Source organism: Rhopalosiphum maidis, chromosome 2 (genome assembly GCF_003676215.2).
Source record: "Rhopalosiphum maidis isolate BTI-1 chromosome 2, ASM367621v3, whole genome shotgun sequence".
Classification (NCBI taxonomy): Eukaryota; Metazoa; Arthropoda; class Insecta; order Hemiptera; family Aphididae; genus Rhopalosiphum; species Rhopalosiphum maidis.
In genome coordinates, this window is record NC_040878.1 from 61,791,713 (window position 1) to 61,819,711 (window position 27,999).

Sequence of the window (27,999 nt, forward strand, 5' to 3'; positions counted from 1 at the left end):
TTATTTTATATTATCTGTGCACATTATTGTAGACGTCATATTATTACGCAGTAAATACATGAGTATAATTTTCAATAATTATATTTGTTTACAAACCCGTATTATTTATCAATGTATTAATCACGGAATCGTAGAACATCAGTTGCTTTTCTGATTTTGTCACCTCTTGATTCAATTCAGAGTACCCTTATTGCATGTATATAATATTATATACTAACTCATCGCCTGTCAACACCTATATAAAGACATCTGTTAAGGAGAAACCAGAATACCCAACGCCTACAGTTGATCGTATGATACAGTGATTCACTACAGGTAAAAATTTAATCTTCTATAATATTATAAGCTTACTTAAGTTATGAAATGGTTTTTCATAAAAAAAACATGATGCCTATAATACCTAGCTATAATTTTGAAATGTATTATTCTGCATTTGGTACTATGAATATAAACAAAAACAAAGTAAAATATATATATATATATATATACTAGCTGTCCCCGTATACTTCGTCGCTCGTACAAAAGGGCGGTGGTCGTTTTGGCGAAGGTAATAATTTTGACCAAAAAAATAATAGTCGTTTGGGCGACTATCATTTGTACCGGTTGGGCAAGTGAAATTATTTTTACCTATATGCGAGGTAAAAACCTGGTGACACATACGGATGATATTATTGCTAATCATTATTAATCACTATTATCGAAAATTTAAATAATTAATTGTTGAATGTATATTATTATGAGCATTTTCATATCGCCCAAACGGTATTTTTAGTTGAATAAACCCTCGCCCAAACGGTTTACATCCAAATATAGTGCATCGCCATGAAAATGAATATTATATACCTACAATTATGATAACATTGTCGCATAAGGTTTGCCGCTGTGCATGCAGGATATAGGAGTTATGAAGTCCTGTAACAATATGTGTTATTAAATATATATAAAAAGTATATTATGTTAATTATTAATTTAAATTAAAAAATATTTATTATTTGAATATCCAGAGTGCCCTAAGACGGATTAACAAAAACGTTAGAGTTAGTTTGATGATAAAGATATTTAAGAAAATATAGTTTAGTACTCGTAATATATAAACAAATAATCCGTATAACCAACATAAACAATATGTATTGAATAACTATACATTGAGTGCATTGTATAATTAGTCACTACAAAAAGGGGAAAGTAAGTATAAACTCTACGGCTATGCTATATAGTAGTTGTCGTGTGTATGTACCTCGAACTGAGTATAAGTTGCTGTAATGCATATGTTAAATTTGAATGCAAATATGCAAATATTATTTATTAGTCATTGTCTACTCATTACATATGAAAAATTATTCTGAACGCTGATAATCTGTCAATTTATAATTGACATAATTAATATATACTACGTATATTTATATTTCCATTAGATTAATTTATTTTACTATTAGTTAGGTACCTACGACCTACCTATGCAGTAGATTGAATTAATTCTTACCAAAAATATTGCTTTTAATTTATTATTATTATAATAATTTATTGCAAAGTATAAGTCTATAACTTATACAATTTTTAGTTTATTATATTTAAATCTATTAACCATTAATAATATATTTAAAGTTATTTTTTTTTTGAAATCAATAGGACCTCATTGAAAAAAACTCGTGTATAATATAGAAAACAAACATCATAGCACATTTAAACACGACAGCAAAAGTGTATTTTGGGGTCGTTAATATAAAAATTCAATAAAATACGATACTATATCTACCGACAAAAGTATTGATAATTAAACAAGAATTTTCAATGAAAAACGTAATGTTGTTTTCTAATAAAATTAATAACATCTAGGTATATCAAATAAAACAATTAATCCTTCCTCTTTATCCCTCGAAAATCATATTTAGCTACGTGCTTGCGCTTTTTGACTTCAACTCTCAAGTAATGTATAGCAACTAATCAGTAAAAGTAAAAAAATATTAAACTTTAATACACACTTTTAAGGCAGACGCTTAATTTTTTAGGTACTCTAATAGGGAATAGCCCATTGCCCATAAGTACAATTTAAATGGCAGGGTGCTTGATACTGTATCTGTCAACATTTATAAAACCTAACCAAATTTCAAACACAGTTGCTGTAAACTAAACATAAATTTGTTATCTGTTACTGCCTATTTATATTTTATATTTATCATTAAATCATTAAAAATGTGTAAAATTTATTAATAATATAATACATACCTATCTATTGATTCGTGATAAGTATCCTCCATCGGCAGTGTTATTTCTTTCGATTTTAGTTAGTAATATTATCTTATTATTTCCTGTTTGATATTGTAATTAATTTCGCAGGGGTGCAATGTATAATATATACTGTATATAAATTCAGATTAAATTTCTGCACTCCCTCACGGAATAGTTCCAAAGAACAACGGTAATGTAATAATAAAATGTGTTAAAAAAATCTTTTAAAGTGTACAAAATAATAGTTAAATGGTGGTATTTTTATTATTTTAACATGCAGATTATTTGATATAAATTTTTACAGCCCCTTTCAAGAAAAAATTGGAATTGCGTATATAGACGCAATAACCATATTGCATTTAAGTATTTTTGAATTTAACCTTCTGGGTCTATACTAAGTACTTCTGATTGTAATATATTTATTTTTACGTTATTCAACTTATTACAAATTATTTTGTTATATCATTAAAACATATCATAAAAATTCGTATTATATAGATAACTAATAAATGATTTTATATAATCTACTTTTTGTACTATTTTAATTACCTATCTGGGAATTGAGATAATAAAATATATAAAATATTTATTACTGCACGAAGTATTTTAAAGTAATTTTACTGTTATAAACTATTTAACTATTAACAATCATATATTTATTTTTTAATGGTAAATAAATTGTTGACATTGTCTATGATAAACTAAATAAAAATAACGTGATATTGGGAACACTAGAATGTATTTTTGGAAAAATGTCTGTGTAGTTGATAGAGAATGAAATCTCTCTCATTCCCAATATGTAATTGATTTAAAATTATAATAATATTAAATTATTATCAATATTTTTTTTTTATTTGTAATATATAAATATAAGTACAATCTCTATGGTTAAATGCAAGAAAGATTTAGTCTAAAATATATAACATGATGATAAGAGTTCTGTTCAAAGGAGCTGCCCATTGATAATACTTTTTAATGTATTGATTGTATTGATTTATTTATTTATTTACTTTTATTAAATCGTTTAACAGATCACTTTATTACATACGCTTTAAACGCCTTTACCTCTTGGGAGATACCTGGTATTGTATTAGAATTAGCAATATTTTTGATTGAGTCTAAATGGTTGTGGAATTATTATAGGTAATTACAAGATACGTTACCAAAATCCATTAGGTATCTGAGAGGTGAAATAATTTTTGTTAGAATAAAAATCAATACCTATAACTTTTACAATTATAGTACCTATACCTATTTAGTACCTATATACATTTTTTTTAGTTTACCCTACGTTTATTTTCTCAGAATCTATATTATAGACATTTGATTATTTTTATTATTTAGATAACATTTATCATCAACCTCACTTACCGTCAAAATGTTAAAATGCAAACTACTATGATCAGTGATCATGTATTTTTTTTGATAGTATACCAGTGCCGTAGCCAGGGGGGCTTCCGGGCACAAGCCCCCCCTCCCCGAAATGTCATACACGACAATAATTTTATTAATTTAATTACCGTTTGTGGTGATAAATTAACGCCCTATTCACACTTATTTGATCTTGATTTGGTAATATGTAAAACTATATGAATTTTATTGTCAGAAATACAGTGCAAACTTAATTTGTTGTCATAATTGGCTAACAAAAATTGCTCGGGGTGCAAGTGCGCCCCCCTTGTACCCCCGTGCGGCGTCTTTGTATATATTATAATATATGTTTAATGTTTATTGATGTATATTTAAAATAATATAATTTACCATGTTTCGTTCACTCTATTGCGGTTATCTCTCTTTCTACACGTCTCTCATATATACATGTAATATAATAATACTAATAATAATTATTATTGTTGTTATTATTGTTATTATTATTATGTACTTAATCGTCACTCGTCGTTTGCAGTAATGTCATGTCATTATTCCACGGCAATATAACGATAGCCGCACCGAGTAAGCAGTACAATATAACAAGATTAGGTATATGCTTACATTTTTTTTTATATTGGCGTTCAATATACAATTACTTATGTATATATGAAACGCGCCTAACCCACAATAATTTTGCATTCCTTGGTTTGTCATTGTCTCTACTACATAAACATATATATTATTATATTATGTGTACATTACCTATCCGAACAATGCACACGATGCTAAAGTGTACATCATACGTGCCGGGCACGTGTCCTATAAATAAAAATATTTAAAAACAACCGGTTACACATAACTATATATACTAATTGATAACTCAACTAGCGTGATTTTATTCAAGTACGGATTTGTGCGGTAAAGCTGTGGCATGTACGGGATTAAAACACGATGTATGTTTATATAATATACTTACACAGTAAACGACCAAGTCCACGTCCAAGGATAACTAATGTTTAACGGGGAAATAATTGATATTATAATGTACCTATACATAATATACAAGTGTAAATGATACACCATTATACACGTATTATATGAAATATAATGCCATAACCATGTAAGCACGTATATAATATACGTATCATAAATGAATATGATTATATAATTTAATGGAATACCTATTACCTGCCTATAATTTGGGAAATGGTACAGTATTTAGTGCTGAAGGTGTTTTACATACTATGTAGAATTATTGTTGTACAGCATAGGCGCAACTAGAGCTCTATTTCTGGGTAGGCTAAATTGATATCAGTGATCTGTTAGGGCTTTGCCCCTTCACCACTAATATTGATAATTAACACGATTAACATAAAAAGCTGGAAGGACTAAGCCCACCCAAGCGCCCCCCCTCTAGTTGCGCCTATGTTGTAGAGTATAGTCGTCTTGACTCTTGAATCTTGATATATATATTATAACTGCAACTGGACACAAATACACTAACAATCAACAGATATGGTGATTGATTTGTTTGTATCGAATTGGTTTGTGATGTAATATTTATTTTTTAATTATTTAGTAATTACGTCATTTAAATTAATAATTAGTTTATGGTTTATCATGGATATGTATAAGTATTGCGAACTTTGACATAATAGTTATTTTTTACTCATTGCAAATAAAGCACCACGAATAATAAAAATTTAATTTGAAGATCTAGGTAGTTAAATATGTAAATAATAACTAAAATAACGCACGGAAACGGAAGCAATAGCCGTACATTCATCTACGATAGATACCTATTTCTTTTTTAATAAAACTATGCAACACGATTAAACGGTTCTGCGAAAAGCAACTAACTTATTAGTTCTTACAATACTTCCTTATTTAATATAAATATTATACCATTAATCGTTATAAAAATAAAAATAAATTTCTGAGCAACATAGCATGGTACATGGTATATGCACAATATACTTTAATACTTTATGTAATATTATACTAATTAGGTAGGTATATATAATATAAAAGTAATGTGAATGTACCTTGTAGTGGCTTGTAGTATAGTGTATTTATTTCTGATTGTATGAACTGGGGTGGGGGTATTGACTTTGTCTAAAGAAATAGATAGTCCGGTTTTTTTTAAATGAAAATTTTATATTCCAATCATAGGCGCAAATTGGTTCAATTTGGCGAGGGGGTTTAAGCCCTGACTATTTATAAATTCGTAGTTACTAATTTTAAATCACGATTATTATTAGTATCTACAAAATGCAACACAAAAGTTTTAATGGTATTTATAAGTACTGATGTAAGTTTATTATATTTATATTATTCCCTAAATATTAAAATAAAAATATCCAACATGTTAAACATTAATACATATATTTTTTATTGTTTTATTTAATATATATGATATAAAAGTGTATATAAATACAATTTTAAGCAGTTTAGCTTAAGGATAACATTCTATCTTTTAGCGAAAAAATATTAAGAACTTTTTCACTATCAATAATGATATCCCTTTTTATATGTAATAATGATAATATTATAATTTGTATTCTATGAACTGTTGAAATTTGTGTATGAACATTTTCACTTTGTAATGTCATTTTATAAGCATTCAATTTTGTAGTACTTGTTAAATGTGATATTGACTTTTCATGTTTGGAAAATTTATCATTTATCTATTAAAAAAAAAGTAACTGAAGATAACAATATATTAAAACAAAATATTATTTATTTAAATAGGTACCTTTTTCCAGTTTTGCACACCATTTATATTATCAAATTTTTCATCAAGGGTGTTAGTAGAAAAATGTCGACAGTTAAAACAAAAAACAGCATTTGGTTTCACACTATATTCATTCCAATTATACTTGTTATAATAAATTGATGAAAACGCTCTGTTTTGTTTTTTAAATGTACTTAACGGAAATGCTTGTAAATTTGGCTGTTTTGGACCCGAAATTCTTGTGCCTAGATCATTAATAATATTTTTTGTTTCTGATATCATTACTTCAGATGAGATCTATAAATAAATACCATAATTTATTTTTTGTCGAATTATACGTAAATTACTATTAACAGGTACTGACTTGGTTCAAAATTGTAGAAGTTTCTGATGTTCCCATGGGTATTGAATTTGAAATATCAGTGTCATTAGAGTAAAGAATATCATCGTTCTTCTTACTTGTTTTATTTAAGAATGAGAGAATATTCCCATCCTTTTTATTTTTACCACTCATGGCTCAATTAAATTTATTTTAATTTATAATTAAATGTTTTAATGGTTTATAAAATAAAATCACAGTCACAGAAAAGTTATAATAATTATTAATTATACAAAAGTTTCTTGTTAATACAAAACTAAACCAATAGAGTATTATACAAATGTGAAGCATACGCACTGCATTTATCGTAAAAACATTATAGACGAGTGAGTTTTAAAAAGAGAATTGGGAAAACAACAGTCGATAACGATCGATCACACATGGCATTAATGCATTATGTGGGTACCTATTATATTTATCGCGAAAACATCATTATATACCGCCTTAATATATTACTATACGTATTACGTAGGCAACTTAGCGTGAAAAGTTACATCAATTCCAAACTACGTATACAGTAACATTTTCGAATATTTTAATTGTGGTTATTTTTTAATTTTTAATTTCTATATAAATACATGTAAAAAAATTTACACTTATCAAATTTCAAAGTTATTGATTTTTCAATAGTTTGCAGGACACTAATAAATTGGGGGGGCTAAGCCCCCTTAGCCCCCCTGCGATTTGCGCCTATGATTACAATAGGTAAGTACTAACAATTACGAAATACATAATTATTATTATTTATTATTATAATACAAAAATACATTTTAATAAGACAAATTTCTAATTTGGCACTATTTTTGTCGTGCACTCGTACGTATATAAGTCTATGCCAACATTCACGAGCTTATTTTCTTCGAATATAATCGCGGTCCTTTAATAATTCAATGCTAATTTTGGTTCAGTATTTAATATTTCTAATCTTGTACAATTTCTTATTTATACATGATTTATTCTACTTGTGTTAGATACTGACGAAGCGTTTGGTTATGTCTGTTGTAATTTGTATACCTACACATAAATAATTCAGCTGGTTTTTTTTAAAAGTCTTCATACCATTGATTTCCAACAATATACCCCCTGCTAACGAAGAGAGATTAGCTCCTACTGTGTGTTTATGTATATTTTCTCAGACTCAAATGATCGCTCTATAATATTTTTAATTGCATGAATTGACCGATGGTTGCTTAGCCAACATGTATCAATATAATTCCAGGTAAATTTCGATTACAAGTAACAACGTATCTACGTATACTGAGATGTATTTTAATTATTAATTTAATTAAAAAATCTAAAAGAATACCTTAGACCACGTGGTTAGCCGTTTTCCTTGTGTACGTGATGACTGATGTATAAAATATAAATATTGCGTTGTAAGCATTCGCGTTGTAATTTGTAGGTACAATGACTTCCGCGATTATTATAATTAGATTCGATCGTCAATTTAGTCCTGAATAACACTAAACGGTTAAGTATTCGATGTTTAGGTATGAACCTTTGAATAATATGTAACAATCATACACATAATATTTTTTCGACGTAGTTTTATAAATATACACGTAATTTAACTAAAAATCAAATAGCTTGCATTTTAATTTTTATTGTTCATATATAATTATACAAGACATTTAATACTTGCACTTTGAAGACGTGTCTATAGTTATATAAAATTAAAGTTAAAAAAACATATAAATAGTTTAGGCTGTTAAAGTGTTAATAATGATGATCACTAAATTATTGTAATTCATATTAAATAAAAAAAGTTACATGTACATTGTACGTAGTAAATATGATAATTACTTCATATATAATTATTATGCCATTATAATATCTATATAAACCATGATCTATGAGTAATATCAGTTATATAATTTTCGAACGAGTGAGTATTGAATTTATATGTACATTTTAAACAAAATATTTTTATTAATTCATATATTATGTATATTCGATGTGTCTATTTGTCTACATTACACTATTCAATAATACAATATTTGAATAACATCTGTTTTCGGAAGTTAGGCACTATATAATCTACTATATGATGAAATTAAATAGAAAATATAGCTATTTTGTATTCCTTCACCGGTAGGTAAAACTAATTATACAAGTCTTTTCAAAATATTATACTATATATCTTAATTTTCACGATAAAGTTACGACGAAAAACGATGAGTTCTACAAGCTTACAAACCAACTCACTACATCCAAAATATATTTTATAGACATATAAGTAGTCATCAATGGTGTATCGCGACAAGTGGAGAGGTTTTAACTAAGTAATTAAATTAATAATATATTTATTATTTTATTGTCTTTTTCTTTCTTTTATTACTTATTAATTTATAAGCATTATTAAGTTCAATATTTAAGTATAATTTATTCCTTAACTTCCATAGTTTTAGTATTACCTTATTTTAAGTGTCCTTTTAGTATAATATATTTTAATTGCAGAAGGGTTTTATATTATAATATAGTCAGTATATGTGTCCTATATATATGCAGATTATTTTAATTATCACACTAAAATATTAATCGCTGAATAATTGTCTACAATTTATAGTCTGTAGGTATACCTATAGTTATAAATTATAATCGACAAAATTAACTAGTGTGTTTACAATAAATTACCCTTCAAATTAACGAAATTGAAGATTGTTGCGAAAGAGTTACTATTTATGAGTTTCCATAAACTATATTCTGGACTCTAATATGTAATTTATAAATATTGAACTAAAAATTTAAAATTACAATTATCTACATCTTAGTGCCGATATTTCTCTCCTAAAAACACTTTATTACTTTAATAAGGTGATTTAAAACAAAACATTAAAACATATACACTGACGTGACGACGTATATGTTGAATTATTTAAATGTATGATAATTGTGTTGTAATTGATCGCAATAAAAATAAAAATTTTAAAAATATATACGTCATTACCTATTTTATATCGAGATATGTTTTCGTTAATACTCCGACATAATAAATGTCATAAAACAATAATAATAATTAATAACATATATATTGTTTATTGTATTATTTACTCAACAGAAAATGATTGCCGCCTATAACTAAGATTATGAAACTATTATTTTTATTTGATAATGAATTATATTTACGCGTAGTTTCATTGAAATTTGTTCCAACGGGTATGCAAGCTTACAAACTGCAACTTAAATATTATATAATATTATATTATAAATAAAATAAAGGCCTTGATTTGGTTTGGTTTATACTAAATGCCCGTAGACATAGATGTTTAACTTGATGTATAACTCAAATACCTAAATTAAAAAACACCATATTAAACTATAAAATTGTTAAAATAAGACACTATAGGATGAGACACGATGACTATATGAGTACCTAAGGATCGAACAACAAGGATATTATTTTCATTACCATCAACTGACTGCTGTCCGAGGCCGTTCACCTTATTTATATTATATACATATACTAAATTCTGTACACGGAAAGACCACAACATAAATTTATTTTAAAAAGGACATTAAGCATTATATACCTACTTCAAAATTTTAATATCTTTTAAAATATATATATAGGCAATGTCTTTACCTTTATTATTTCCTTGACTTAAAGTACAAGTATGCATCAAAAATATCGTACTGCGCATTTTTACTTTAATCTTAAAACACTTATTCAATTGTTTATCGGAACAGCTTATAATATATCCTCCGTGTAATAATATTGCCCAAATATATAAAAAAAAAAACACACACACACATCGTACGTATACAGTATACAGTTACTTAATATAGTATATACTATATACATTGCCAAATTACGTCTTATTACATACAAAACTATGTCTAGAACGTAGTATTACTTACATAATACGTAATAATTGTATAGCTGGCACAGTGGTACTTATGTTGATACCTGATGTCGTCGTTATAAATTCGAAGTTGTATTCCACCTTTATTGTTTCTTTAAAATTGAAAATTTATTACAGATAGATAGCTAATTATTTTTAAATGTTTTTTTAGTAAATTAGTATGATACAGTTTATTCGTGCTGTACTGTTATATATATTTATAATATGTTGATATATTAACAATTATAAATTCAATTAAAAATCTTTACTATATAATATAACATATTCGTAGACAAAATCAAATAATTCGAACTTCGAACAGTTGTATGTACCTAGACCATCTTTTAAAATATATAATATAATACAACGTATATGACTCAAACTTCACAACAATACACGTAATAATACGTATATAAATTAATAAAAAAAAATCTAAGCGAAAAAATAATGTTAAACATTCAAAACAACAACAAATACAACATGTAATTATATCTATATGTACGTCAATAATATTCATCTAAGTACTATATAAGTACAAATTATATTATAAGCAATCGTTAGTCGTTACACACCTAATAACAGAGTACCGCAAGCTGGGTGTATAATTTATATTAAAAGTTAACGTAGCTACATTTAGTTTAAACGTTAAAATACAGTGTATACCTGTATATCTATCGTAGGTACCTATAATACCTATATGAATATAAGTTTATATAGTTTGTACTGCATATATTTAAATAATGTATAAGATTATATACTACAGTGCATAAATATCTGAACATTCTTGTATGCGTAAATAAGACAATTTCTGCAAGTGAGTCACAATTAGGAAAGAAAACCACTATTTTATCCAACATTATTAGCGTATTCAGTAATAAAATTATACATACACATTTATATTATAACAAATACATAGATCCAACTAATAAGATGTTACTAGTTCAATGATGAGTTAAATTATAAAAGTATATACTAGTTCACAATCACAAGTTCATATAATTATTTTAAGTTAAGAAGATTAGCATATTATTCTATTGTATTGCCTCTATCTTACAAATGTACGACAAAATAAATTTGCGTCCAGCAGTTCTAATTTTGTGTTAATAGTGTTAGTTGTTAAGTGATTTAAACAAAAACATACGCGGATTTCTTCTTAATATTAAAATTATGTTAATATTTATAGATGATATTTATTATTTTTTTAAGCAATTATTAACCAGTAGGCTGTGTTCCAATATGTTTTCTACATACTACATCAAAATACTTTTACATAAATTCGATTTGATTATAATTTTAATTATTTTAACTGGGACCATTTGAAAGATGTTTTAACTGAAATTGAGTTTGAATTAATACATGGGTAGGTATTATTATGAAATTATTTATCTTCTATTATTTATACCCACCGACAATGTTTAAATAACACAAAGATTTCCAACAAAGGTACTTATTGTTGTAGTTTTTCAGATACTTTAAGTCATGTACTCATGTAATATTTTCAAGTTCATTTTATTGATTGTTATATAATTTTCATATGTCCGAAATTAACTGTAAAATGTGAATAATTATAATTTTAATAACAATGCTTTAAAAAATGTGGATTAATTTAAGAATACAATGTTTTATAATTATATAACACTGTTTATGTTTATACATCCGTTTAACTACCTATGAAAAATTAAACAAAACATTTTTGATCGTAGGTAATAAAGAAATTCAAATTATAGCATAACTATATAATATAATAATTAATAGCTTATATAGATATACATGCAATTAATTTTAAATTGGTATTTTGTATTAAGATTAATTTTATAATATGTACATTGTATATACACGATACATTAGTTATTATTCATTGTCATATGCATAAAATAATACACATTATATTATGATCTTTTATATTATTTGTATTCGATTTGATTTAAAATACATAAAACGATGTATATAGTACTAATTAAACAGTAAAGCACTATAGTCTATAGTTACCTATATTATATACAAATTAAACTTATTACTTTATATTTAATTAATAAATAAAACACTTATGAAATGTTGACCAACTCTTATTAACTGAATGATAATTATTTGTTCCTGCTAGCAAGTATTTAACATAATATCTTCAATAGACACAACCATTGAATCATAATATGATATAGTCGATTGTTATTTGCTTAAAAGATTTTATTTTTCTATAAGTATAGGTATCTGAAATGCCGACGACAAATAGTATTTAATATAATATAGGTAATAGTATAATACTCAACAAATAAAATTACATGCTTTATCTGCATTAAATATTACAAAATACAGATAAAAATAATATAGAAATTAAAATGATAAATATATTGGCTATGAAATTATTAGGGAGGCTATTTCTGAACACCCTCCTCGAGTTCATATTAACTTATAACCAAACACTTAATACCTAAATCACATATTATGAGAATTTTTTTCTGCTATACGAGTTATGTATACTGTTTTATGTTTATACCTATAGATACTCATATAAATTATATATACTTATATACACATGTATACGACAGGAAGATATTACCATTAAATAAGTATAGACTATGCCAAATTTATTTACTAATTACAAGACCATACTAGAAACCTATATAGTTGGTATATACCCATCTATGCTCAATGATATTAAACTTATGAATAAAATATTATAACAATAATAATTATAACTGTCAATGTATATTGTACGATTCTTCCAGTAGTAATGTTACAATGCAAAAATACGTACTTGACACCGTCCTTATAAAAATCATCTTGTGTGAATACCTAATGTACCATTGGTTGTATACATATAAAAACAATTAATTAATGCATTAAGCGCACAAACATCAGATGAATATTAATACATGTTATTCGCATGTTTTTATTTGAAAGCGAAGGATTTTGCGTTTCGAAATTTTAATGTCTTTAATTTAAAGACCCCATTATTTTCGCATTCACTGCCTCTCACGTCCGTGCAATAAAATACAACAACATCGACACCATGCCACAAAAATTGTAAAAATAAAAAAGTTTCGTTTTTAATTCGGTATAATACATTTACAATATTTTATCATAACTCTGTTACACTCGAAAATTTCAGTACCTTTATATTATTTAATTAGAATTTATAAGTAAAATATGTGCATAATAATATTATCTACGATTTTTCTAATATCATTTCAAAAGAATATTTTTCTTAAAAGTGAGATAAAAATCAAAAATATTTTAAATAATATATAATATATTTACCTATGCCCTATGTTATACAGTTAACATTCTCAGGAATTTAAGCGTTATTCATCGATGTCATTTACCTAACTCTTATCTCAATGGAGAGAGAACTATAATGTCGTATATTAACGAAGAGTTTTTTCGTTTTTGTTCGTCTATGAAGTATAAAAAAAATTTAAAATATAATTACTTGGAAACGCAGTAAAATATACTCTAGTCTCCAAGATTAAGCTTATCAAAACCCGATATAATTAATGACATAGAAGTTTAAGATTTTTTCCAGTTTATTATTATTGTGGTTTGCTTAATATAATAATATTATCATTTTTTTTTTCAATACTTTAATTTTCAATCGATTTCTAGCTTTCGTTAAAGAAGTATAATGTTTTAATAACGATTTTAAGCATCGCTTGTAAATAGCTGGTAATAATAATAAAGTTATAATAATACTTATCGTGGGTGACGGGTGTACGTCATGAATGTACGTAAAACACTTTTTATATAGGTAGCTTTTTTTTATTTAAACAAGTAGTTTTAAATAAATAAAAAAGGTGAGTTTTATAACTAACCATCATAACTGAATAATACTGATATAATTTATATTAATCAAATTATACATATGAAATAAGATACATAGTGTTATAGAAATTAGAAATATGAGTAAATTATAATATATTATAGTTATTATAACGTAGGAACTTTTCGTAGTTTACTACCTTTGTCCAGTTATCCATATCTTAAGTCTAGACTAAAATTTTTAGATAACTATAACTATTAAGGAATTATCAATGATAAAATATCCATTTTTGACTTGTAACGGAAATAATGTTCACCCAAATAAATCGATGAATAATTTAATTTTAATTAAAAGTGAATGAAAATAAATATAAATATAAAACGTACAACTTACCACAGATACTTTTGTAAAATGTATTCTTCAAGAAAATAACGGGCCTTACTGAATATGTTTAAATCATTGTGTTTAAATGACATCTTGTTTTTATTTTATTCAAATTTCAAAAGAAAGTCCTCTTTATTTTGACAAAACTTATAACATCTTGATGATTATAATTTATAATATAATATTAATAGTTATAGTTTTATAATATTGATGATTGAAGAATAATAAAATGAAATTAATACATAATATATAGATATAAATATATTATATACAAAAATTGTGACTATATGTATTATTAATGTATTTGGGTACATGGGTAATAATAAAAAAGAAGTATGGAGCGCCTTTGGTAAGAAGTGTGTTTAAAACTATATCGATAGTATGATTTGGGATAAAATATTATAAATACATAAAGATACAAGTATAAACTTATAGGTTACCGTTATTTACAAAATAAATTTAGTTTTAATTTTTAAAATTTATAGTCACCACTTACCTACCATAATATTATAATATAAAGTTATACTTGATGCAATTTTTACAAGTGGCCCAAGTGGATAGTGTTTTTGGAAAAGATAAAAGTCAACTATTTGGATTATTTGTACGATAAGTTGAAATAATGACGTCCGTTGAATTTTTGATGCTTAGCATTGAAGTCTAATAAATGTATAAAGCATCATAAAAAGTCTAGTACAATATTTTTTTTTTATTGAGTATAATAAGTATTGATAAGACAATTTTTTGTCAAACAATACAAGGTGAGGTTCTATTTGTTTAAATTAAACAAATCGTTATTTCTAATATTGTTCTAATTATTATGATTTAAGTAGATAATATACTATAATAATATACAATTTAATAAAATGCATATACTTGTAATAATTTGGATACACTTGTAAAATACTATGTATTATTGTATATAGAAAAGTAATATCATATTTTTTAATATTATACTTGTATTATATCTGTATAACATGTATTATCTACATCAGATTATGTTCACTTCTGCTGCAAAGACTCGTCAATAAATAGCCAATCGACAATTTGAATAGATTCTTCCGTCTGAATTCCTTATAGGTATTGCTTTGTTAATATTCATTATTCAGTAGTATTCTTAAAATGATTTATGCCGCAATTGTTCAAAAATTGGTCCTGGAACTAATCGTAATGATAAACACGTTGTTCAAATGTCACGTTTTCTGTCAAAACATTCGCTTTTACATCTATGGGTGTACTCGAAATTGTACAATACATATAAATATATAATACAGGATTTCGAAAAGATTCTAATGAGATCGATAGTATCTCTGCGTACATGCGAAAAAAATACATTGCGTGCTGGAGTCTTGAACGGGTTTTTTTATTTGTTTAAACCTATGTGCCTCCGATAGGTTAAATTCCCGCGGCAGAGTACTTATTATTGTGTATAAGGTATATTATGTGGATAGATACACGTAGCGGGGTGTAGAGTACACCAAGGCCGGTTCAATCATTTTGATGTGTTTTGTGTATAAACACATGTATTTTTTTTTTTAAATATATTTTTTAACAACAAGTACCAACAATAATAAAAATCACAATCGGTTTTTATGCGATTTTGATGAATGTCACATAATATAGGTATATAGTGTAAAATATATGTTATATAGGTACTTCATATTACTATATTATAAAACTACGGGTCACTGTGCGATACCCATCTATCTGGTTTCAATGTTGGTTGAAAAAAAATTAAATGACGACGAAATCGCGTGTCCATATTGATATATTATGTAAGATATGTATATTATACTGAATACAGACCAGTGGCGCCGCGAAGATATCGAAAATACCATTTTGTCTCGGTAGGGCATCGTTTACTACCTATAATAAATGTGTATTTCGCAGTATAAATGTATAATAATATTACTTTTTATATAAGTGTACATTTCTTTGTAATGAAATACCATAAAAATATATTAAAACTCTAGAAACTTCCGCGCTTCCTGATTCCAGATTTGTTAGGTAGGTCTAGGAGGTAAGCTTGGGCGGACGAGTGGTTTTGCAAGGAAGGTTAGGCCGCCGTGTACAGGATATCTCGTCGAATCTGTAATAATAAAATAATAACTAGATTACGGGGAAGCGAGAAAGAAAATACGGTGACGACGGCGACCGATATACGCGCGCGTGCAATATATATTAAGCCGCGACATGGCAGAGTAGTCAGTTAGTTCTGTGTTGACTGCGGTTCGAGAAGGTTGACAGTTTTCATTTTGGCTCGCCCGAAATTGGTAGACTACACGAAGCGGTTTTGGATTTCTGATTTCTATTCGATCCGATCAAGGTGATTGCACGAGATTCGATCGAGAGAACATTTTGAGCCTAAACCAACAAGCTACCCTTTTCCCCGACCAAATACGATATATATGACGATATAGCAACCCGTTTTTGAATCGCAACGTACCAAGCGCATTATTTATCAGGTATTATAATTTGAATAATAAGAATTTAATTCATTAAAACATAATATTATCAATTATATCATACAGTTTTTATTAATATTCGTTTTATGGTGTAAACAAATTACCCGTTGGATTTGTTTTCAACCTGTTTCGACAGTGCAATAATCGTATACATATAATATAATAGATATACATGTAGTACCTAACTAAGTATGAACAGTGGATATATATAATATTTTAAAGACTCCTATTGCTTTTCATTCGTTTGTATAGTGAAACAATTATTTTGTAGGTTTCGGTGGATTTAGGAATGACGAAGTTGTACATTTCATTAAATATTATCTCAGACTATTATTCCAACTATTTCAATGTTTCTAGACCGATAAGTACTTATGGGTAATAAAATAAACACGACAATTGTGTGCTCTGTTTAACGACGATTGTCTTATAGCAATGCCGGTACTTTTGAGTTAATATCAATAACGCTATTCGGTTTGAGCACCGGGCGCTTCGAGGACTCTTGAATAAATAAATTATAAGGAAGTCCGTTTACAATTAAAATTTACATTAAATTATATGTTACATTAACTACTTGGTGCCTCGACGCACGTATATGCTTCAATACATAAAATATTAAATTATTATAATCAATACCAGAAGTGCATGTATTGTTCAAATAAAAAAATCATGTAAATTATTACCTATACATAAGTATGATTTAATCGTTTTCTTTAAATGCGTTATTATTATACATACTGCAAATTAACAACCTAAAACACGTTTGGCCAATAAAAACACCAATATTATCCTTTTATTAACGACTGATTTGGATCGTAACTTTATTTTGCTTCTTTTTAGTTTCAAAGTTCAACCACAGAAAGTTTGATAAATGTTAGAACGATTAAACCTCCTTCATTCAAATTTTATAATCAATAAAATGTTTATTTTATAAATTAATAAGAATTGAATTCTGTTATACTAAAATTAGTATCTCATAAAAATCATGATTACTTTAAAATCTAAAGGTTTTAATTTATGATATATATTTATTAATTAATATTTCGAGAAAAGTAATACAATATTTTGTATCGAAGTAAATATATAAGTGTATTGCATAGAAATGATTCTTTTATATTTGATTTACTGTAATTAAAACAATACAATTTTCATGTTAACATCAATGACAATACAAATAATATATACCTAATACATTATTTAATAAGCGTATTAAGTATTATTATTTATCAGGAAGTTTATCATGTAATTATATTCCACCTGTTGTACGATAAGATGATGTTATGTTTTAAATAAAAGGTGAATCGTTCTTAAATTTTTTAATTTTTGTTAAAAAAACATATATATATACATTAACGCAACACGTACGTGCTATACTATTAAATTGAATACATGTTTAAATCAATTGTTCTAGAAGTCCTTTACAAACATTTTGAATAGGCAAAGAGTATTATTTTGCTCGTTCATGGTGGGTATCTTTATATATATATATTATACATTATACAATATACAGTCATCTTGTCAACTTCACGTACCTAATAGAACGTATAAAAAAACCGAAATTAATTAACTGAATACTGGCTGATGTAAAAAAAGTATGATTAAATTTATATTACATTTATTTTTGCACGTTTGTATAGTAAAATTTATCAAAAATACTTTATTATAAGCGTATATCTACCTCTAATCTATCTATTTTTGGTAATCATGTTGAGATAAAATATTAATAATATTAACATACCTATAAGTCTAATAATATTTTTATATAGCAATTCAATTTTAATATACCAGGAAAAAGAGTAATTTATTTGTATTTAACATATGGGCGTATTTCTGGTGCAAATCGTAATATTTGATCATCATTATATATGATTAGAAATATTAATGATTATTAGTAACCACTATTTTTTTTTTGTGTGTGTACCAATTGTTCCCTATAGTAAAAGTTAGTAGAACAATGTTCTCAACTTAAGTGAAACATTAGTTCGATGATTTAGTTGTTTTATTTTTAAAATTCATGATTTTTTTTTTATAGATTTACTAAAATCAAAACAATATAATATTCACGCTAACATCAATGATAATACAAAATAAATAATACATATAACTTTTTTTTAATTAGAGTGTTAAATGTTAAATATTCATCGAGAAGTTTGGTACAGGAAACACCTGTTGAACAATAAGATGATTTTATGTTTTGAATAAAATATACCCGATTATAATGTAATGAAACGATATTATGTACAATTTGATAAAATATACTCTACATAATAACGTTGCAGTACTCAGAAGTAGGTATTTTAAAAATTATAATTCGGTAGTATTATCGTACTTCAAGGATTACTGGTTTCAACTCTTTTCAATTTATTAGCAAACGATGCAGAACAATTATTAAGCAGCCATATTTAGACTATTAGATCATTAACGGCGATAAATAGGCTAGATATACCTGTATATTATAATAATGCCTGCGATAGAACTTGACCCTCGTCGAATCGTTGAACATTCACCGTGATCGATCCACAGGTTCATTGATATCGAGTTCTGCAGACATACCTAAACGATGATTTCTTGGTTTTTCATGTAGGTACAATATGTATGGCACATTGCGAAAACAAGTAGTTTGATATTTACATGAAAATCGTGTTACTAATTGCTGTTGACACGGGAATTCGAATAATTCAAACGCAGCCCGTATAAAATATAGGTATTACACAGGTATTATATTATTCACATTGTACGCATAATACCTACACAATCTATATGAGTAATAATATTCAACATTGTATTTTATCTGAACGTCGTTTTTGCGCGAAGCTTAAACAGAAATGAAATCCTTTAGTCTCGGTTAAATGAATAATTGCACATCTATTGCCTTACCGGGAATACGTTTGACATCCATGTGGAACACATACTGCACATTTTCCATTACTCGCAGCGTATTTTGTATCAATTATTCAATGGAAAGTTGTTTAGACATTAGCCGTTTCTTCATAGGTAGATACACCGTACACAATATGCGTATTATTTATTTATTGCGTGGTGGTTATTTTTTTCCCTGCGGATTATCAAAAAAATGTTATTGTTAATACAATTTCAAAATATTGTGTACTTGTACTGCGCCTGTCGTTAAAATCTTTCTCTTTCGATAAACAATCGACGCCATTTGCACACAATACGCCTGTAAAATATAATCTTGGGTTTTTTTTTCAACGTCGATTGCTCATTATAAAGATGACATCCTTGGCTGCGTTGCACTTTTAGCTACAATGGGTCGATGACTGATTCAATACGCCGAAATACATATAGTTATTATCTCCTATTTTTCGCTATATTAAGTACAAATAGTTTTAATATTTATTTATATCGTAAGTCTGTTGCTTATATTATAACTAATTAGCAATTACTATTTTTCTCTAGAAGATGGCCATCTACAAACATTTCCGTTTGGTTTTACCGCATTCGAATTCCGTTTGTGGTTTCGTGTTTACTGACTAAGTATTTTAATAGTCTATTGAATAAATACGCTAAATATTATTTGAAAAAGTAATAGTAATAACAAATTGACACTAAAATTGGTATACAAAATATTAAATAACAGTAGGTAGGAGGTAGGTAGGTATACTTTTTGCTATTCAACTGTATAAATCGAAACATAAATGTCAAAAATATATTTTGTTTGTCATACACAATTATTATATATTATTTTATAATATTGCTAAAATTATATTTTAAATAATTAAAGCTGAAAGCTTTGTATTTTGTTTTAGTTATATTCCAAATCGCCCGATTAATTTGTTGTAATTTAAAAACGTTAATTGTGCTCGAAACCTCAAAATAGGTAGATATATTTTAATTATAATTATTTTGATGTTTAATTAGGATACAATATTTCATAAAAGTCAGAGATAATTAAATTATTTGGAGCATTTGTTCGTCCAAGGGCGTTTCAGGGTTAAGATTTCTTCGATTAATAAATTATGATACAAAAATTATAATAAATGCCGACACAAACGCGAAGTATATTATATTGTTGTCGATGTACTTAATTATTTTTTAACGAGGATTAAACATGAACTCGATTGATACAACTAATATAAAAACATAATTAATAAAAAAAAAATTATTTATCATTTTAGACAATCATGAACAATTATGTAACTATAATATTGTTAATATTTTACATAAATTACCTTCGTACGCGAATGCGATTATAGAAATAAAGACAAGAACAGTTAGTAAATTGTAACTCTTACCGTAAAAATATTATCACAATAATATACAGTTACCCAAGTATTATAGTGAATAATTTAAAACATATAGGTATTATGATTATTTATTTTTTATCATTATTTATTTTAACTTTCAGAGGTCATCTCATTTAAATATTTATCACATATATTACATTGTTTATTAGATGTTGAATTTGTTTTATTTTTTCATTAATTTACATATGAATTTAATGATATTGGAACTTATTAGTTTCAAATAAAATGTACAACTGAGAAAATGTACTATACAATTTAATTAATTTAATGTTTATGAATTAATGATCCATTATTAGGTATGTATTTTACGTATAATATATTAATTTATACAGCTTAAATTTTATAATTTTTTTCATAGATTATGATAGTAATACAATTTATATCTGGGGATAAATATCTACTTTTTGACGAGAGGGGTTAGACAAAATTTAATTTTTTGTACATTATATTTTTAATCGATAAAATTAAAATTAATTAATTGTAAAATAATTTTAAATGAATGAAGTTAATAAAAGAATAAAATAATATTTTTAATTTTTATATTTTATTCGTGTTAGTTATATTTAAAACTGATTTTTTTCTTAGTTTATGAACATTATTTAAAATTAACGATTATATACCTAGTGATGATTTTTTTATACTTAAATATTAATTAAAAATTAATTTAAGCTGGTATTTTAAATTCCAAATTGTTAAATAGATGGGTAATGGGTAATGTAATTACCATTTTTTTTAGAATTATTTTAAATTCATGTATATAATATATTAGGTAGGTAATCATCATAATATAATATGATGTACTATAACTATTTATATTGTATAGACACTAACCTATTACCAACCATATAATCGCGTGTTATCCTAACACATTTAGCACGCGTTAAAAACGCTAAGATTAGATTGATTGATCCCTGTTTGTGCATAAATGAAAAAACAATCTAATTTTTGAAGTGTTTTGACAATTGTATGATATAGATAAGTTTTCGTTTATAATTTATTGATCGATTTAGTGTAATAAAAACTACACTTGAAATTTACATTAATTGCATTAATTAAAGATAATATTTAAAATATAAGTCATTAAAATTGGGATTAATTTCAGATAATATTCAAAATTATTGTGCAAAAAAGAGTATTAGAAAGAATTACAGTTTTTAATCTAAATTAGCGTTTTAAGCCGTATAGCATACGACGTTTTTTATTTTTTATGATTTTAAATAGTTGATTTATAAATTATTAATTCATAATGACAACGAACAGTAAGTAAATTCGTTCGATCACTGAACTACCTCACGAAAGTTAATACTGTAAATACCAGCAGTAAGTAATGTACTTTACATTTTAAATCTAAATCATATTATTTTTTTTTTATTATTACATCTTTATTGAATTAAACAGAATAGTATTCAAATTAATCATTTTTTATTTTAGTTAATATTCTAAGATAAGTATATGGTTATTCATTATGTATTTATATAATATATGCGATTATATGAAAAGTTTATTAGTTAAGAATTAGATTCAAGCAATATTTTTAATTCAAGTAAGAGTATGATTATCACACGCTAATACACTATATTAATTGAAGTAAATTGAATTTATAATATTTCGTAATAATTGACGACTGTAGAGACATTAAACTGTGTCAAGATTGCCAATAATTATTTATTAATATGTTTTACAATTTTATAAAACAGGAATACTTTATTCATTTTTAATATTAAAATTAAATTGAAATATAAAGGTACCTACTTTTTCAAAGAAATATTTTTATTATTATGTATTTTAAACAAATTTAATTATGTTAACTTATTACAACCAATTTATTAATTAGCAAAATAGTTATTTTAAGTAATCAAGTACCTGTTGTGTTTTTAAAGTCTTACAATTTTGCGTAATATTAAATGTAAATAGTAAAATTATGTTTTAATGGTATGTTACGATTTTTAATGTGTTAAATTAACACTTAAAGGACCATGATTATTAATCGTGCAAGTACTTGATGTATAAGATTGTGTCGGTACTTTTGTCAGAATAAATAATATTACCTAACTGCCGGTGAACCTACGCCGTATTTATTTAATAACCGCAATTCTAATTTTCGTTATTACTATATATTTTTTTTACAATCATCCAGTGTTGTCATAAATAATAATTTTCCACATTCATAAACACAATAATTACTATCGGCTATGCGGTTCGTTAAATTTGTCAAAAATAATACTTGAACTAACATAATAAAGAACTGTTTCCTGATGATTATGTTTTTTTAATATTTTAATTTTAACATTTAAACATTTTTAGTTATACATTTTTCATATCTGGTAGGTAGGTACACCCTTTATAATGGCATTGAGTCTCGTAAACATAAATTTTTTCCTCGTAACTAAATGTGTTATTTATTTATATATTTTAAAAAAACATCGATAAAATTAAATAGGTACTTATTCAAAAACTTGTTTGAAAAATAAATTTATAAATAAATCTTATGAAAATGTAAACACTGTACTTAAACTTTGACCTAGTCAATATTCCTTTCGTATCATATAATATTATTGTATTATGTTCATATAATAATAAAACAAAAATTATGAAATCCATCTCGTTATATACTTTTATCTATATTATGAGTATAATAAATAATCCTTTTGAATAATTCAAAACTTACTTAAATAGAACAACATAATATACTGTGTGAACTATATCATAAACTATAAAGTAATAAATTTATTTTCAATCGAAAATAATAATATATAGAACGAGGACTAAACACTGCAAAATACATTTTAAAATAATAATAAAAAAAATTGTCTATTCTTTATTTTTTATTTTGGCATTACAACAATCTTATTGAATTACGACGTTTTAAATGACCTTCAAAATAATTCCATCAGTGTTATATGTTTTATGCTAAGATACTGTTGAGCTAACACATAATACACATAACATTATTAAAATATTTCCACGCACCGTTTGATATATCGGTAATTTCCTTGCAAATATTCACATTCGCATATTAACACGAAATGCGTGATCTAATTAAACAGATGTTAAATAAGCTTAAATCTTAGATATATCTTATAGAAAGTTTTAACTGTCTATTGTCCGTATATTAAAAATAATATTCGATTGATATAATTTACACGCATCATATTTTACAAAACACTTTTATTAATGTATTCACGTCTTTTAGCTTTCGTATATGTATAGTGTATAAAGTTGTACATGATAAAATATTTTATTACAATTAATTGAAGCAGACAAGACATTTTAACTTAAATATTTTTTGCTTGAAAATCCTGATGGGTGTAAATGCACATTTATTGGATATATCGAACATTTTATAAAATACTAATAAATATGCCAGTAGGTAATTATGTGATTGACGTCTAATTTACAAAATAATTCAAGTAAAATTGTTCTATGTAACATTTTTAAAATAAACTATTATAATTTGTGATGAAAACAAAAATATTTTATGATTATGTTATACAATATTACAATATATATAAGCAAAAAGTCTTATTATCTCATTTAAAATATCTGTCTTGTATAGATAAATTTATACATCTAGCTATATTATATTATATGTATATGTATGATTGGTACTTGGAAACTTGATATGTTAATGTTTGAATGAAAGTAATATAAATTTATACATACTTAATATCAAAAACATTTTTTTTTTTTTTTTTTTAACTTATTTTATTGTAGTATGTAGTATGATTATTGTCTATTGATCACACACGACGAGCTACATAGTTCATAACGATAATCGAATTTTAAAATGCTGACTGATAAAAATATAAATCATATTTATATAATTTCAATTACTCAACTACATAATATTGTTAATTTGTATTGTTACAGGAATACTATTTTAAAAGTATCAATAAAGTTAAAAAATGGCTTTAGAAAAAATCGCCATGACCCAGCGTGCGATGGTTGAAGAACAACAAGCACGAATTGGAAATCAAAAATGGACTCAATACTTAGCTGCCTTTATTGGTAATTTCTAAAAAAAAACATTTACCGATCAATTGAATGCGTTGTTTAATATACCCATTTGACCATTTGATAAATAGCAACGATTGGTGGGTTCATCGCGGGTACAGCCCTAGGATGGACAGCTCCAGCCGGTCCAATGATGGAAAACAATCAGTATTCATTCGTTATTTCAAATGAAAGTCTCGCGTGGATTGGAGCGTGTATGCCACTTGGTGCCATGCTTGGATGTCCGGTTACCGCTGGCCTAGTCGATAAATTGGGACGTAAAAACATGATGCTAATGTTGTCTATCCCAGCACTTGTCGGTTGGGCAATGATAATATGGGCAGAATCTGTAAGTACAAACAAGTATAAGGAAACATTTTTAGCACGAACACCCTTTAACAAAATATGATTCTTCAAGGTGGCATGGATCTGTGCTGGCAGACTTTTGACCGGATTCTCCAGTGGTTCGTTGTCTGTAATTGTACCCTTGTACACTTCTGAAATAGCTGAAAAGGAAATTCGTGGTACTTTGGGTACATACTTTCAGTTACAAGTCACTGGAGGAATTTTATTCACCTATATCGTTGGATCTTATGTAAGTTTATATTATATATTATAAAATTAAAATATGCAAATATATAAATATTGGAATATTCAATATGTAACGATTATTAATATTTATATTATTTATTTACAGTTCAATATATTTGGTCTGACTCTAATTTGTGGTATTATTCCAATCGTATATGTGGCTCTGATGGTTTTAATTCCAGAAAGCCCAAACTTCCATCTCATGAAAGGAAACGTCGAAAAAGCTCGTTTATCTTTAAGATATTTCCGTGGACCATACGGTACTGTGGACCAAGAATTGTCTATAATGCAAGACTCGTTAGCGAAGGTATATAAATAAATATTAATGGAATTTTTCTAGAAAATAGCAAATAATCCGTAAATATATTTAATTGCAGACTGAAAGAGAAAGAGTTCCGTTAATGGAAGCATTCCAAACAACTCCAGCTAAACGCGGTTTGTTTATTGGTCTCGGAGTTATGCTTTTGCAACAATTTTCTGGGTGCAATGCTGTTATATTCTACGCTACGTATATCTTTAAAGTAAAATACATAATACTTATTTTAATATTGAATTATTTAGTTATTTATTAAGCTACTTATTGTTTATAGGAGTCTGGAAGCGCAATGGAACCAAATATGTCCACAATTATCGTTGGTATTATGTCGGTAATTGCCACTTATGTTTCTACACTGATCGTTGACAGATTAGGAAGAAAAATTCTCCTTTTGGGTTCAATTATTGTCATGGGAATTTGTACGTTGTTAATTGGAGGTTTCTTCTTCATGAAAGCTAACGAATATGACGTATCATCAATTGGATTTATTCCACTTGTATCCATGTGTGTATTCATAGTCCTGTTCTCTCTTGGTTTTGGTCCAATCCCATGGATGTTGATAGGTGAAATTTTCCCAGCACAAATCAAAGGTAAATTAACTATAATTTTTAGTTATGTTCAATACGCATATCAACTTTATATTTTGATTTAAATTATTCAGGTACCGCTTGCTCGATCGCCTGTATGGCCAACTGGTTTTTCGCTTTCATTGTCACGAAATTCTTTTCTTCGTTGGTATCTGCCATTCATATATACAATACATTCTGGTTATTCACATTTTTCTCCGTGGTGGGTACTTTCTTCGTAATTTGCATCGTTCCTGAGACCAAAGGCAAAACGATGGATGAAATTCAAGAAATACTCGGCGCGGGCAATGATCTCACACCACCAACACATGCCAATGCTTCCATCGACACCAAAGGAAAATACTAAATTAGACCTTACTAAAGGATTAGAAAACCGTTCCATCTCTACCTTCCGGAATAGTATTAACATGATTGTGTTATTGAATCAATAATACTAATCATTAATTTATACAAACGAATTGATAATTGCATCTGTTAAAAGGTGCTATCTTTTTATAGACAATTATTTATTGAATAATCATTAGTGAAATCATTATCAAATATAGTTGCAGGAAGGCAGACTTGTTAACATTATCTCTTTCTTACAGCATAATATGACTTATGGCTGTGATCGTGATGTATACTTTTACATTTAGACAATGAGAAACATTATTAACTAAAAAATTATTTATATTGACAGTTATGTATTTATCAATTTTTATATCATCATATCATTATATATTTTATTTATGAACATATACTTAATCATTTCATTGTTATAAAACTGATCAATTATATTAATTTTTCATTTATGTTTTTTTATGTTTTCTTTTAAGTGTAAAGTTACCACAAACATTGTTTGATAACCACTGTTGAAACTATCAATTTGGATGTTGACAATGTTTTGGTGATTTGAATCTGTGATACTTTGGAATAACTAGCTATTTTGTATTATGCTAAATGTGTGTAACCAAACGAATAAGAGTCCAATGCAATATTAGTTAATAAGTACCTACTTATTTAATTGTTTTTTAAGTTTTTAATTTATTATATGATTGTACTATGTTGTACTTACCAATAAAGAAATAAAATCTTTATTGAATATACATGATT

At 26.3% G+C, this 27,999-nt stretch overlaps 2 protein-coding genes and 1 long non-coding RNA gene across 7 annotated transcripts; 1 reads left to right on the forward strand and 2 right to left on the reverse strand.

The window, feature by feature from the left end:
- The first annotated feature begins 181 nt into the window (after positions 1 to 181).
- Positions 182 to 27,992, forward strand: LOC113554720 (facilitated trehalose transporter Tret1-like). Of its 4 annotated transcripts, none has more exons than XM_026958682.1 (8): positions 182 to 315; positions 25,291 to 25,428; positions 25,506 to 25,762; positions 25,832 to 26,008; positions 26,111 to 26,311; positions 26,382 to 26,525; positions 26,595 to 26,910; positions 26,982 to 27,253. In XM_026958682.1, the coding sequence occupies exons 2-8, from the start codon at positions 25,326 to 25,328 to the stop codon at positions 27,251 to 27,253; spliced, it is 1,470 nt and encodes a 489-aa protein (XP_026814483.1). In that variant the 5' UTR covers positions 182 to 315; positions 25,291 to 25,325. The 4 variants fall into 4 exon arrangements, with proteins under 4 accessions (XP_026814483.1, XP_026814482.1, XP_026814485.1 ...); XM_026958681.1 differs by lacking the exon at positions 182 to 315 and adding an exon at positions 16,893 to 17,158; XM_026958684.1 differs by lacking the exon at positions 182 to 315 and adding an exon at positions 22,720 to 22,740.
- On the reverse strand, positions 6,051 to 6,977 carry LOC113552534 (zinc finger MYM-type protein 5-like). The gene is made up of 3 exons (XM_026955397.1): positions 6,699 to 6,977; positions 6,356 to 6,631; positions 6,051 to 6,287 (listed from the first exon to the last, which is right to left on the reverse strand). The coding sequence occupies exons 1-3, from the start codon at positions 6,846 to 6,848 to the stop codon at positions 6,051 to 6,053; spliced, it is 663 nt and encodes a 220-aa protein (XP_026811198.1). The 5' UTR covers positions 6,849 to 6,977.
- LOC113554721 lies at positions 16,700 to 20,754 on the reverse strand. 2 transcript variants are annotated; one of them, XR_003405298.1, is made up of 4 exons: positions 20,560 to 20,754; positions 20,033 to 20,481; positions 19,602 to 19,969; positions 16,700 to 16,782 (listed from the first exon to the last, which is right to left on the reverse strand). It is a non-coding gene; the product is annotated as an uncharacterized LOC113554721 (long non-coding RNA). The 2 variants fall into 2 exon arrangements; XR_003405297.1 differs by having other exon boundaries at positions 19,602 to 20,481.
- Positions 27,993 to 27,999: the final 7 nt, after the last annotated feature.

Excerpts from the sequence above, each read along its gene's own strand:
- LOC113552534 (XM_026955397.1), bottom strand. The coding sequence starts at position 6,848 with ATGAGTGGTAAAAATAAAAAGGATGGGAATATTCTCTCATTCTTAAAT. Across the intron at positions 6,632-6,698 it reads CTTCTACAATTTTGAACCAA|ATCTCATCTGAAGTAATGAT; the intron begins GTCAGTACCTGT and ends ATTTATTTATAG. Across the intron at positions 6,288-6,355 it reads GTGTGCAAAACTGGAAAAAG|ATAAATGATAAATTTTCCAA; the intron begins GTACCTATTTAA and ends TTTTTTTAATAG.
- LOC113554720 (XM_026958682.1), top strand. The coding sequence starts at position 25,326 with ATGGCTTTAGAAAAAATCGCCATGACCCAGCGTGCGATGGTTGAAGAA. Across the intron at positions 25,763-25,831 it reads TGATAATATGGGCAGAATCT|GTGGCATGGATCTGTGCTGG; the intron begins GTAAGTACAAAC and ends TGATTCTTCAAG. Across the intron at positions 26,526-26,594 it reads ACGCTACGTATATCTTTAAA|GAGTCTGGAAGCGCAATGGA; the intron begins GTAAAATACATA and ends TATTGTTTATAG.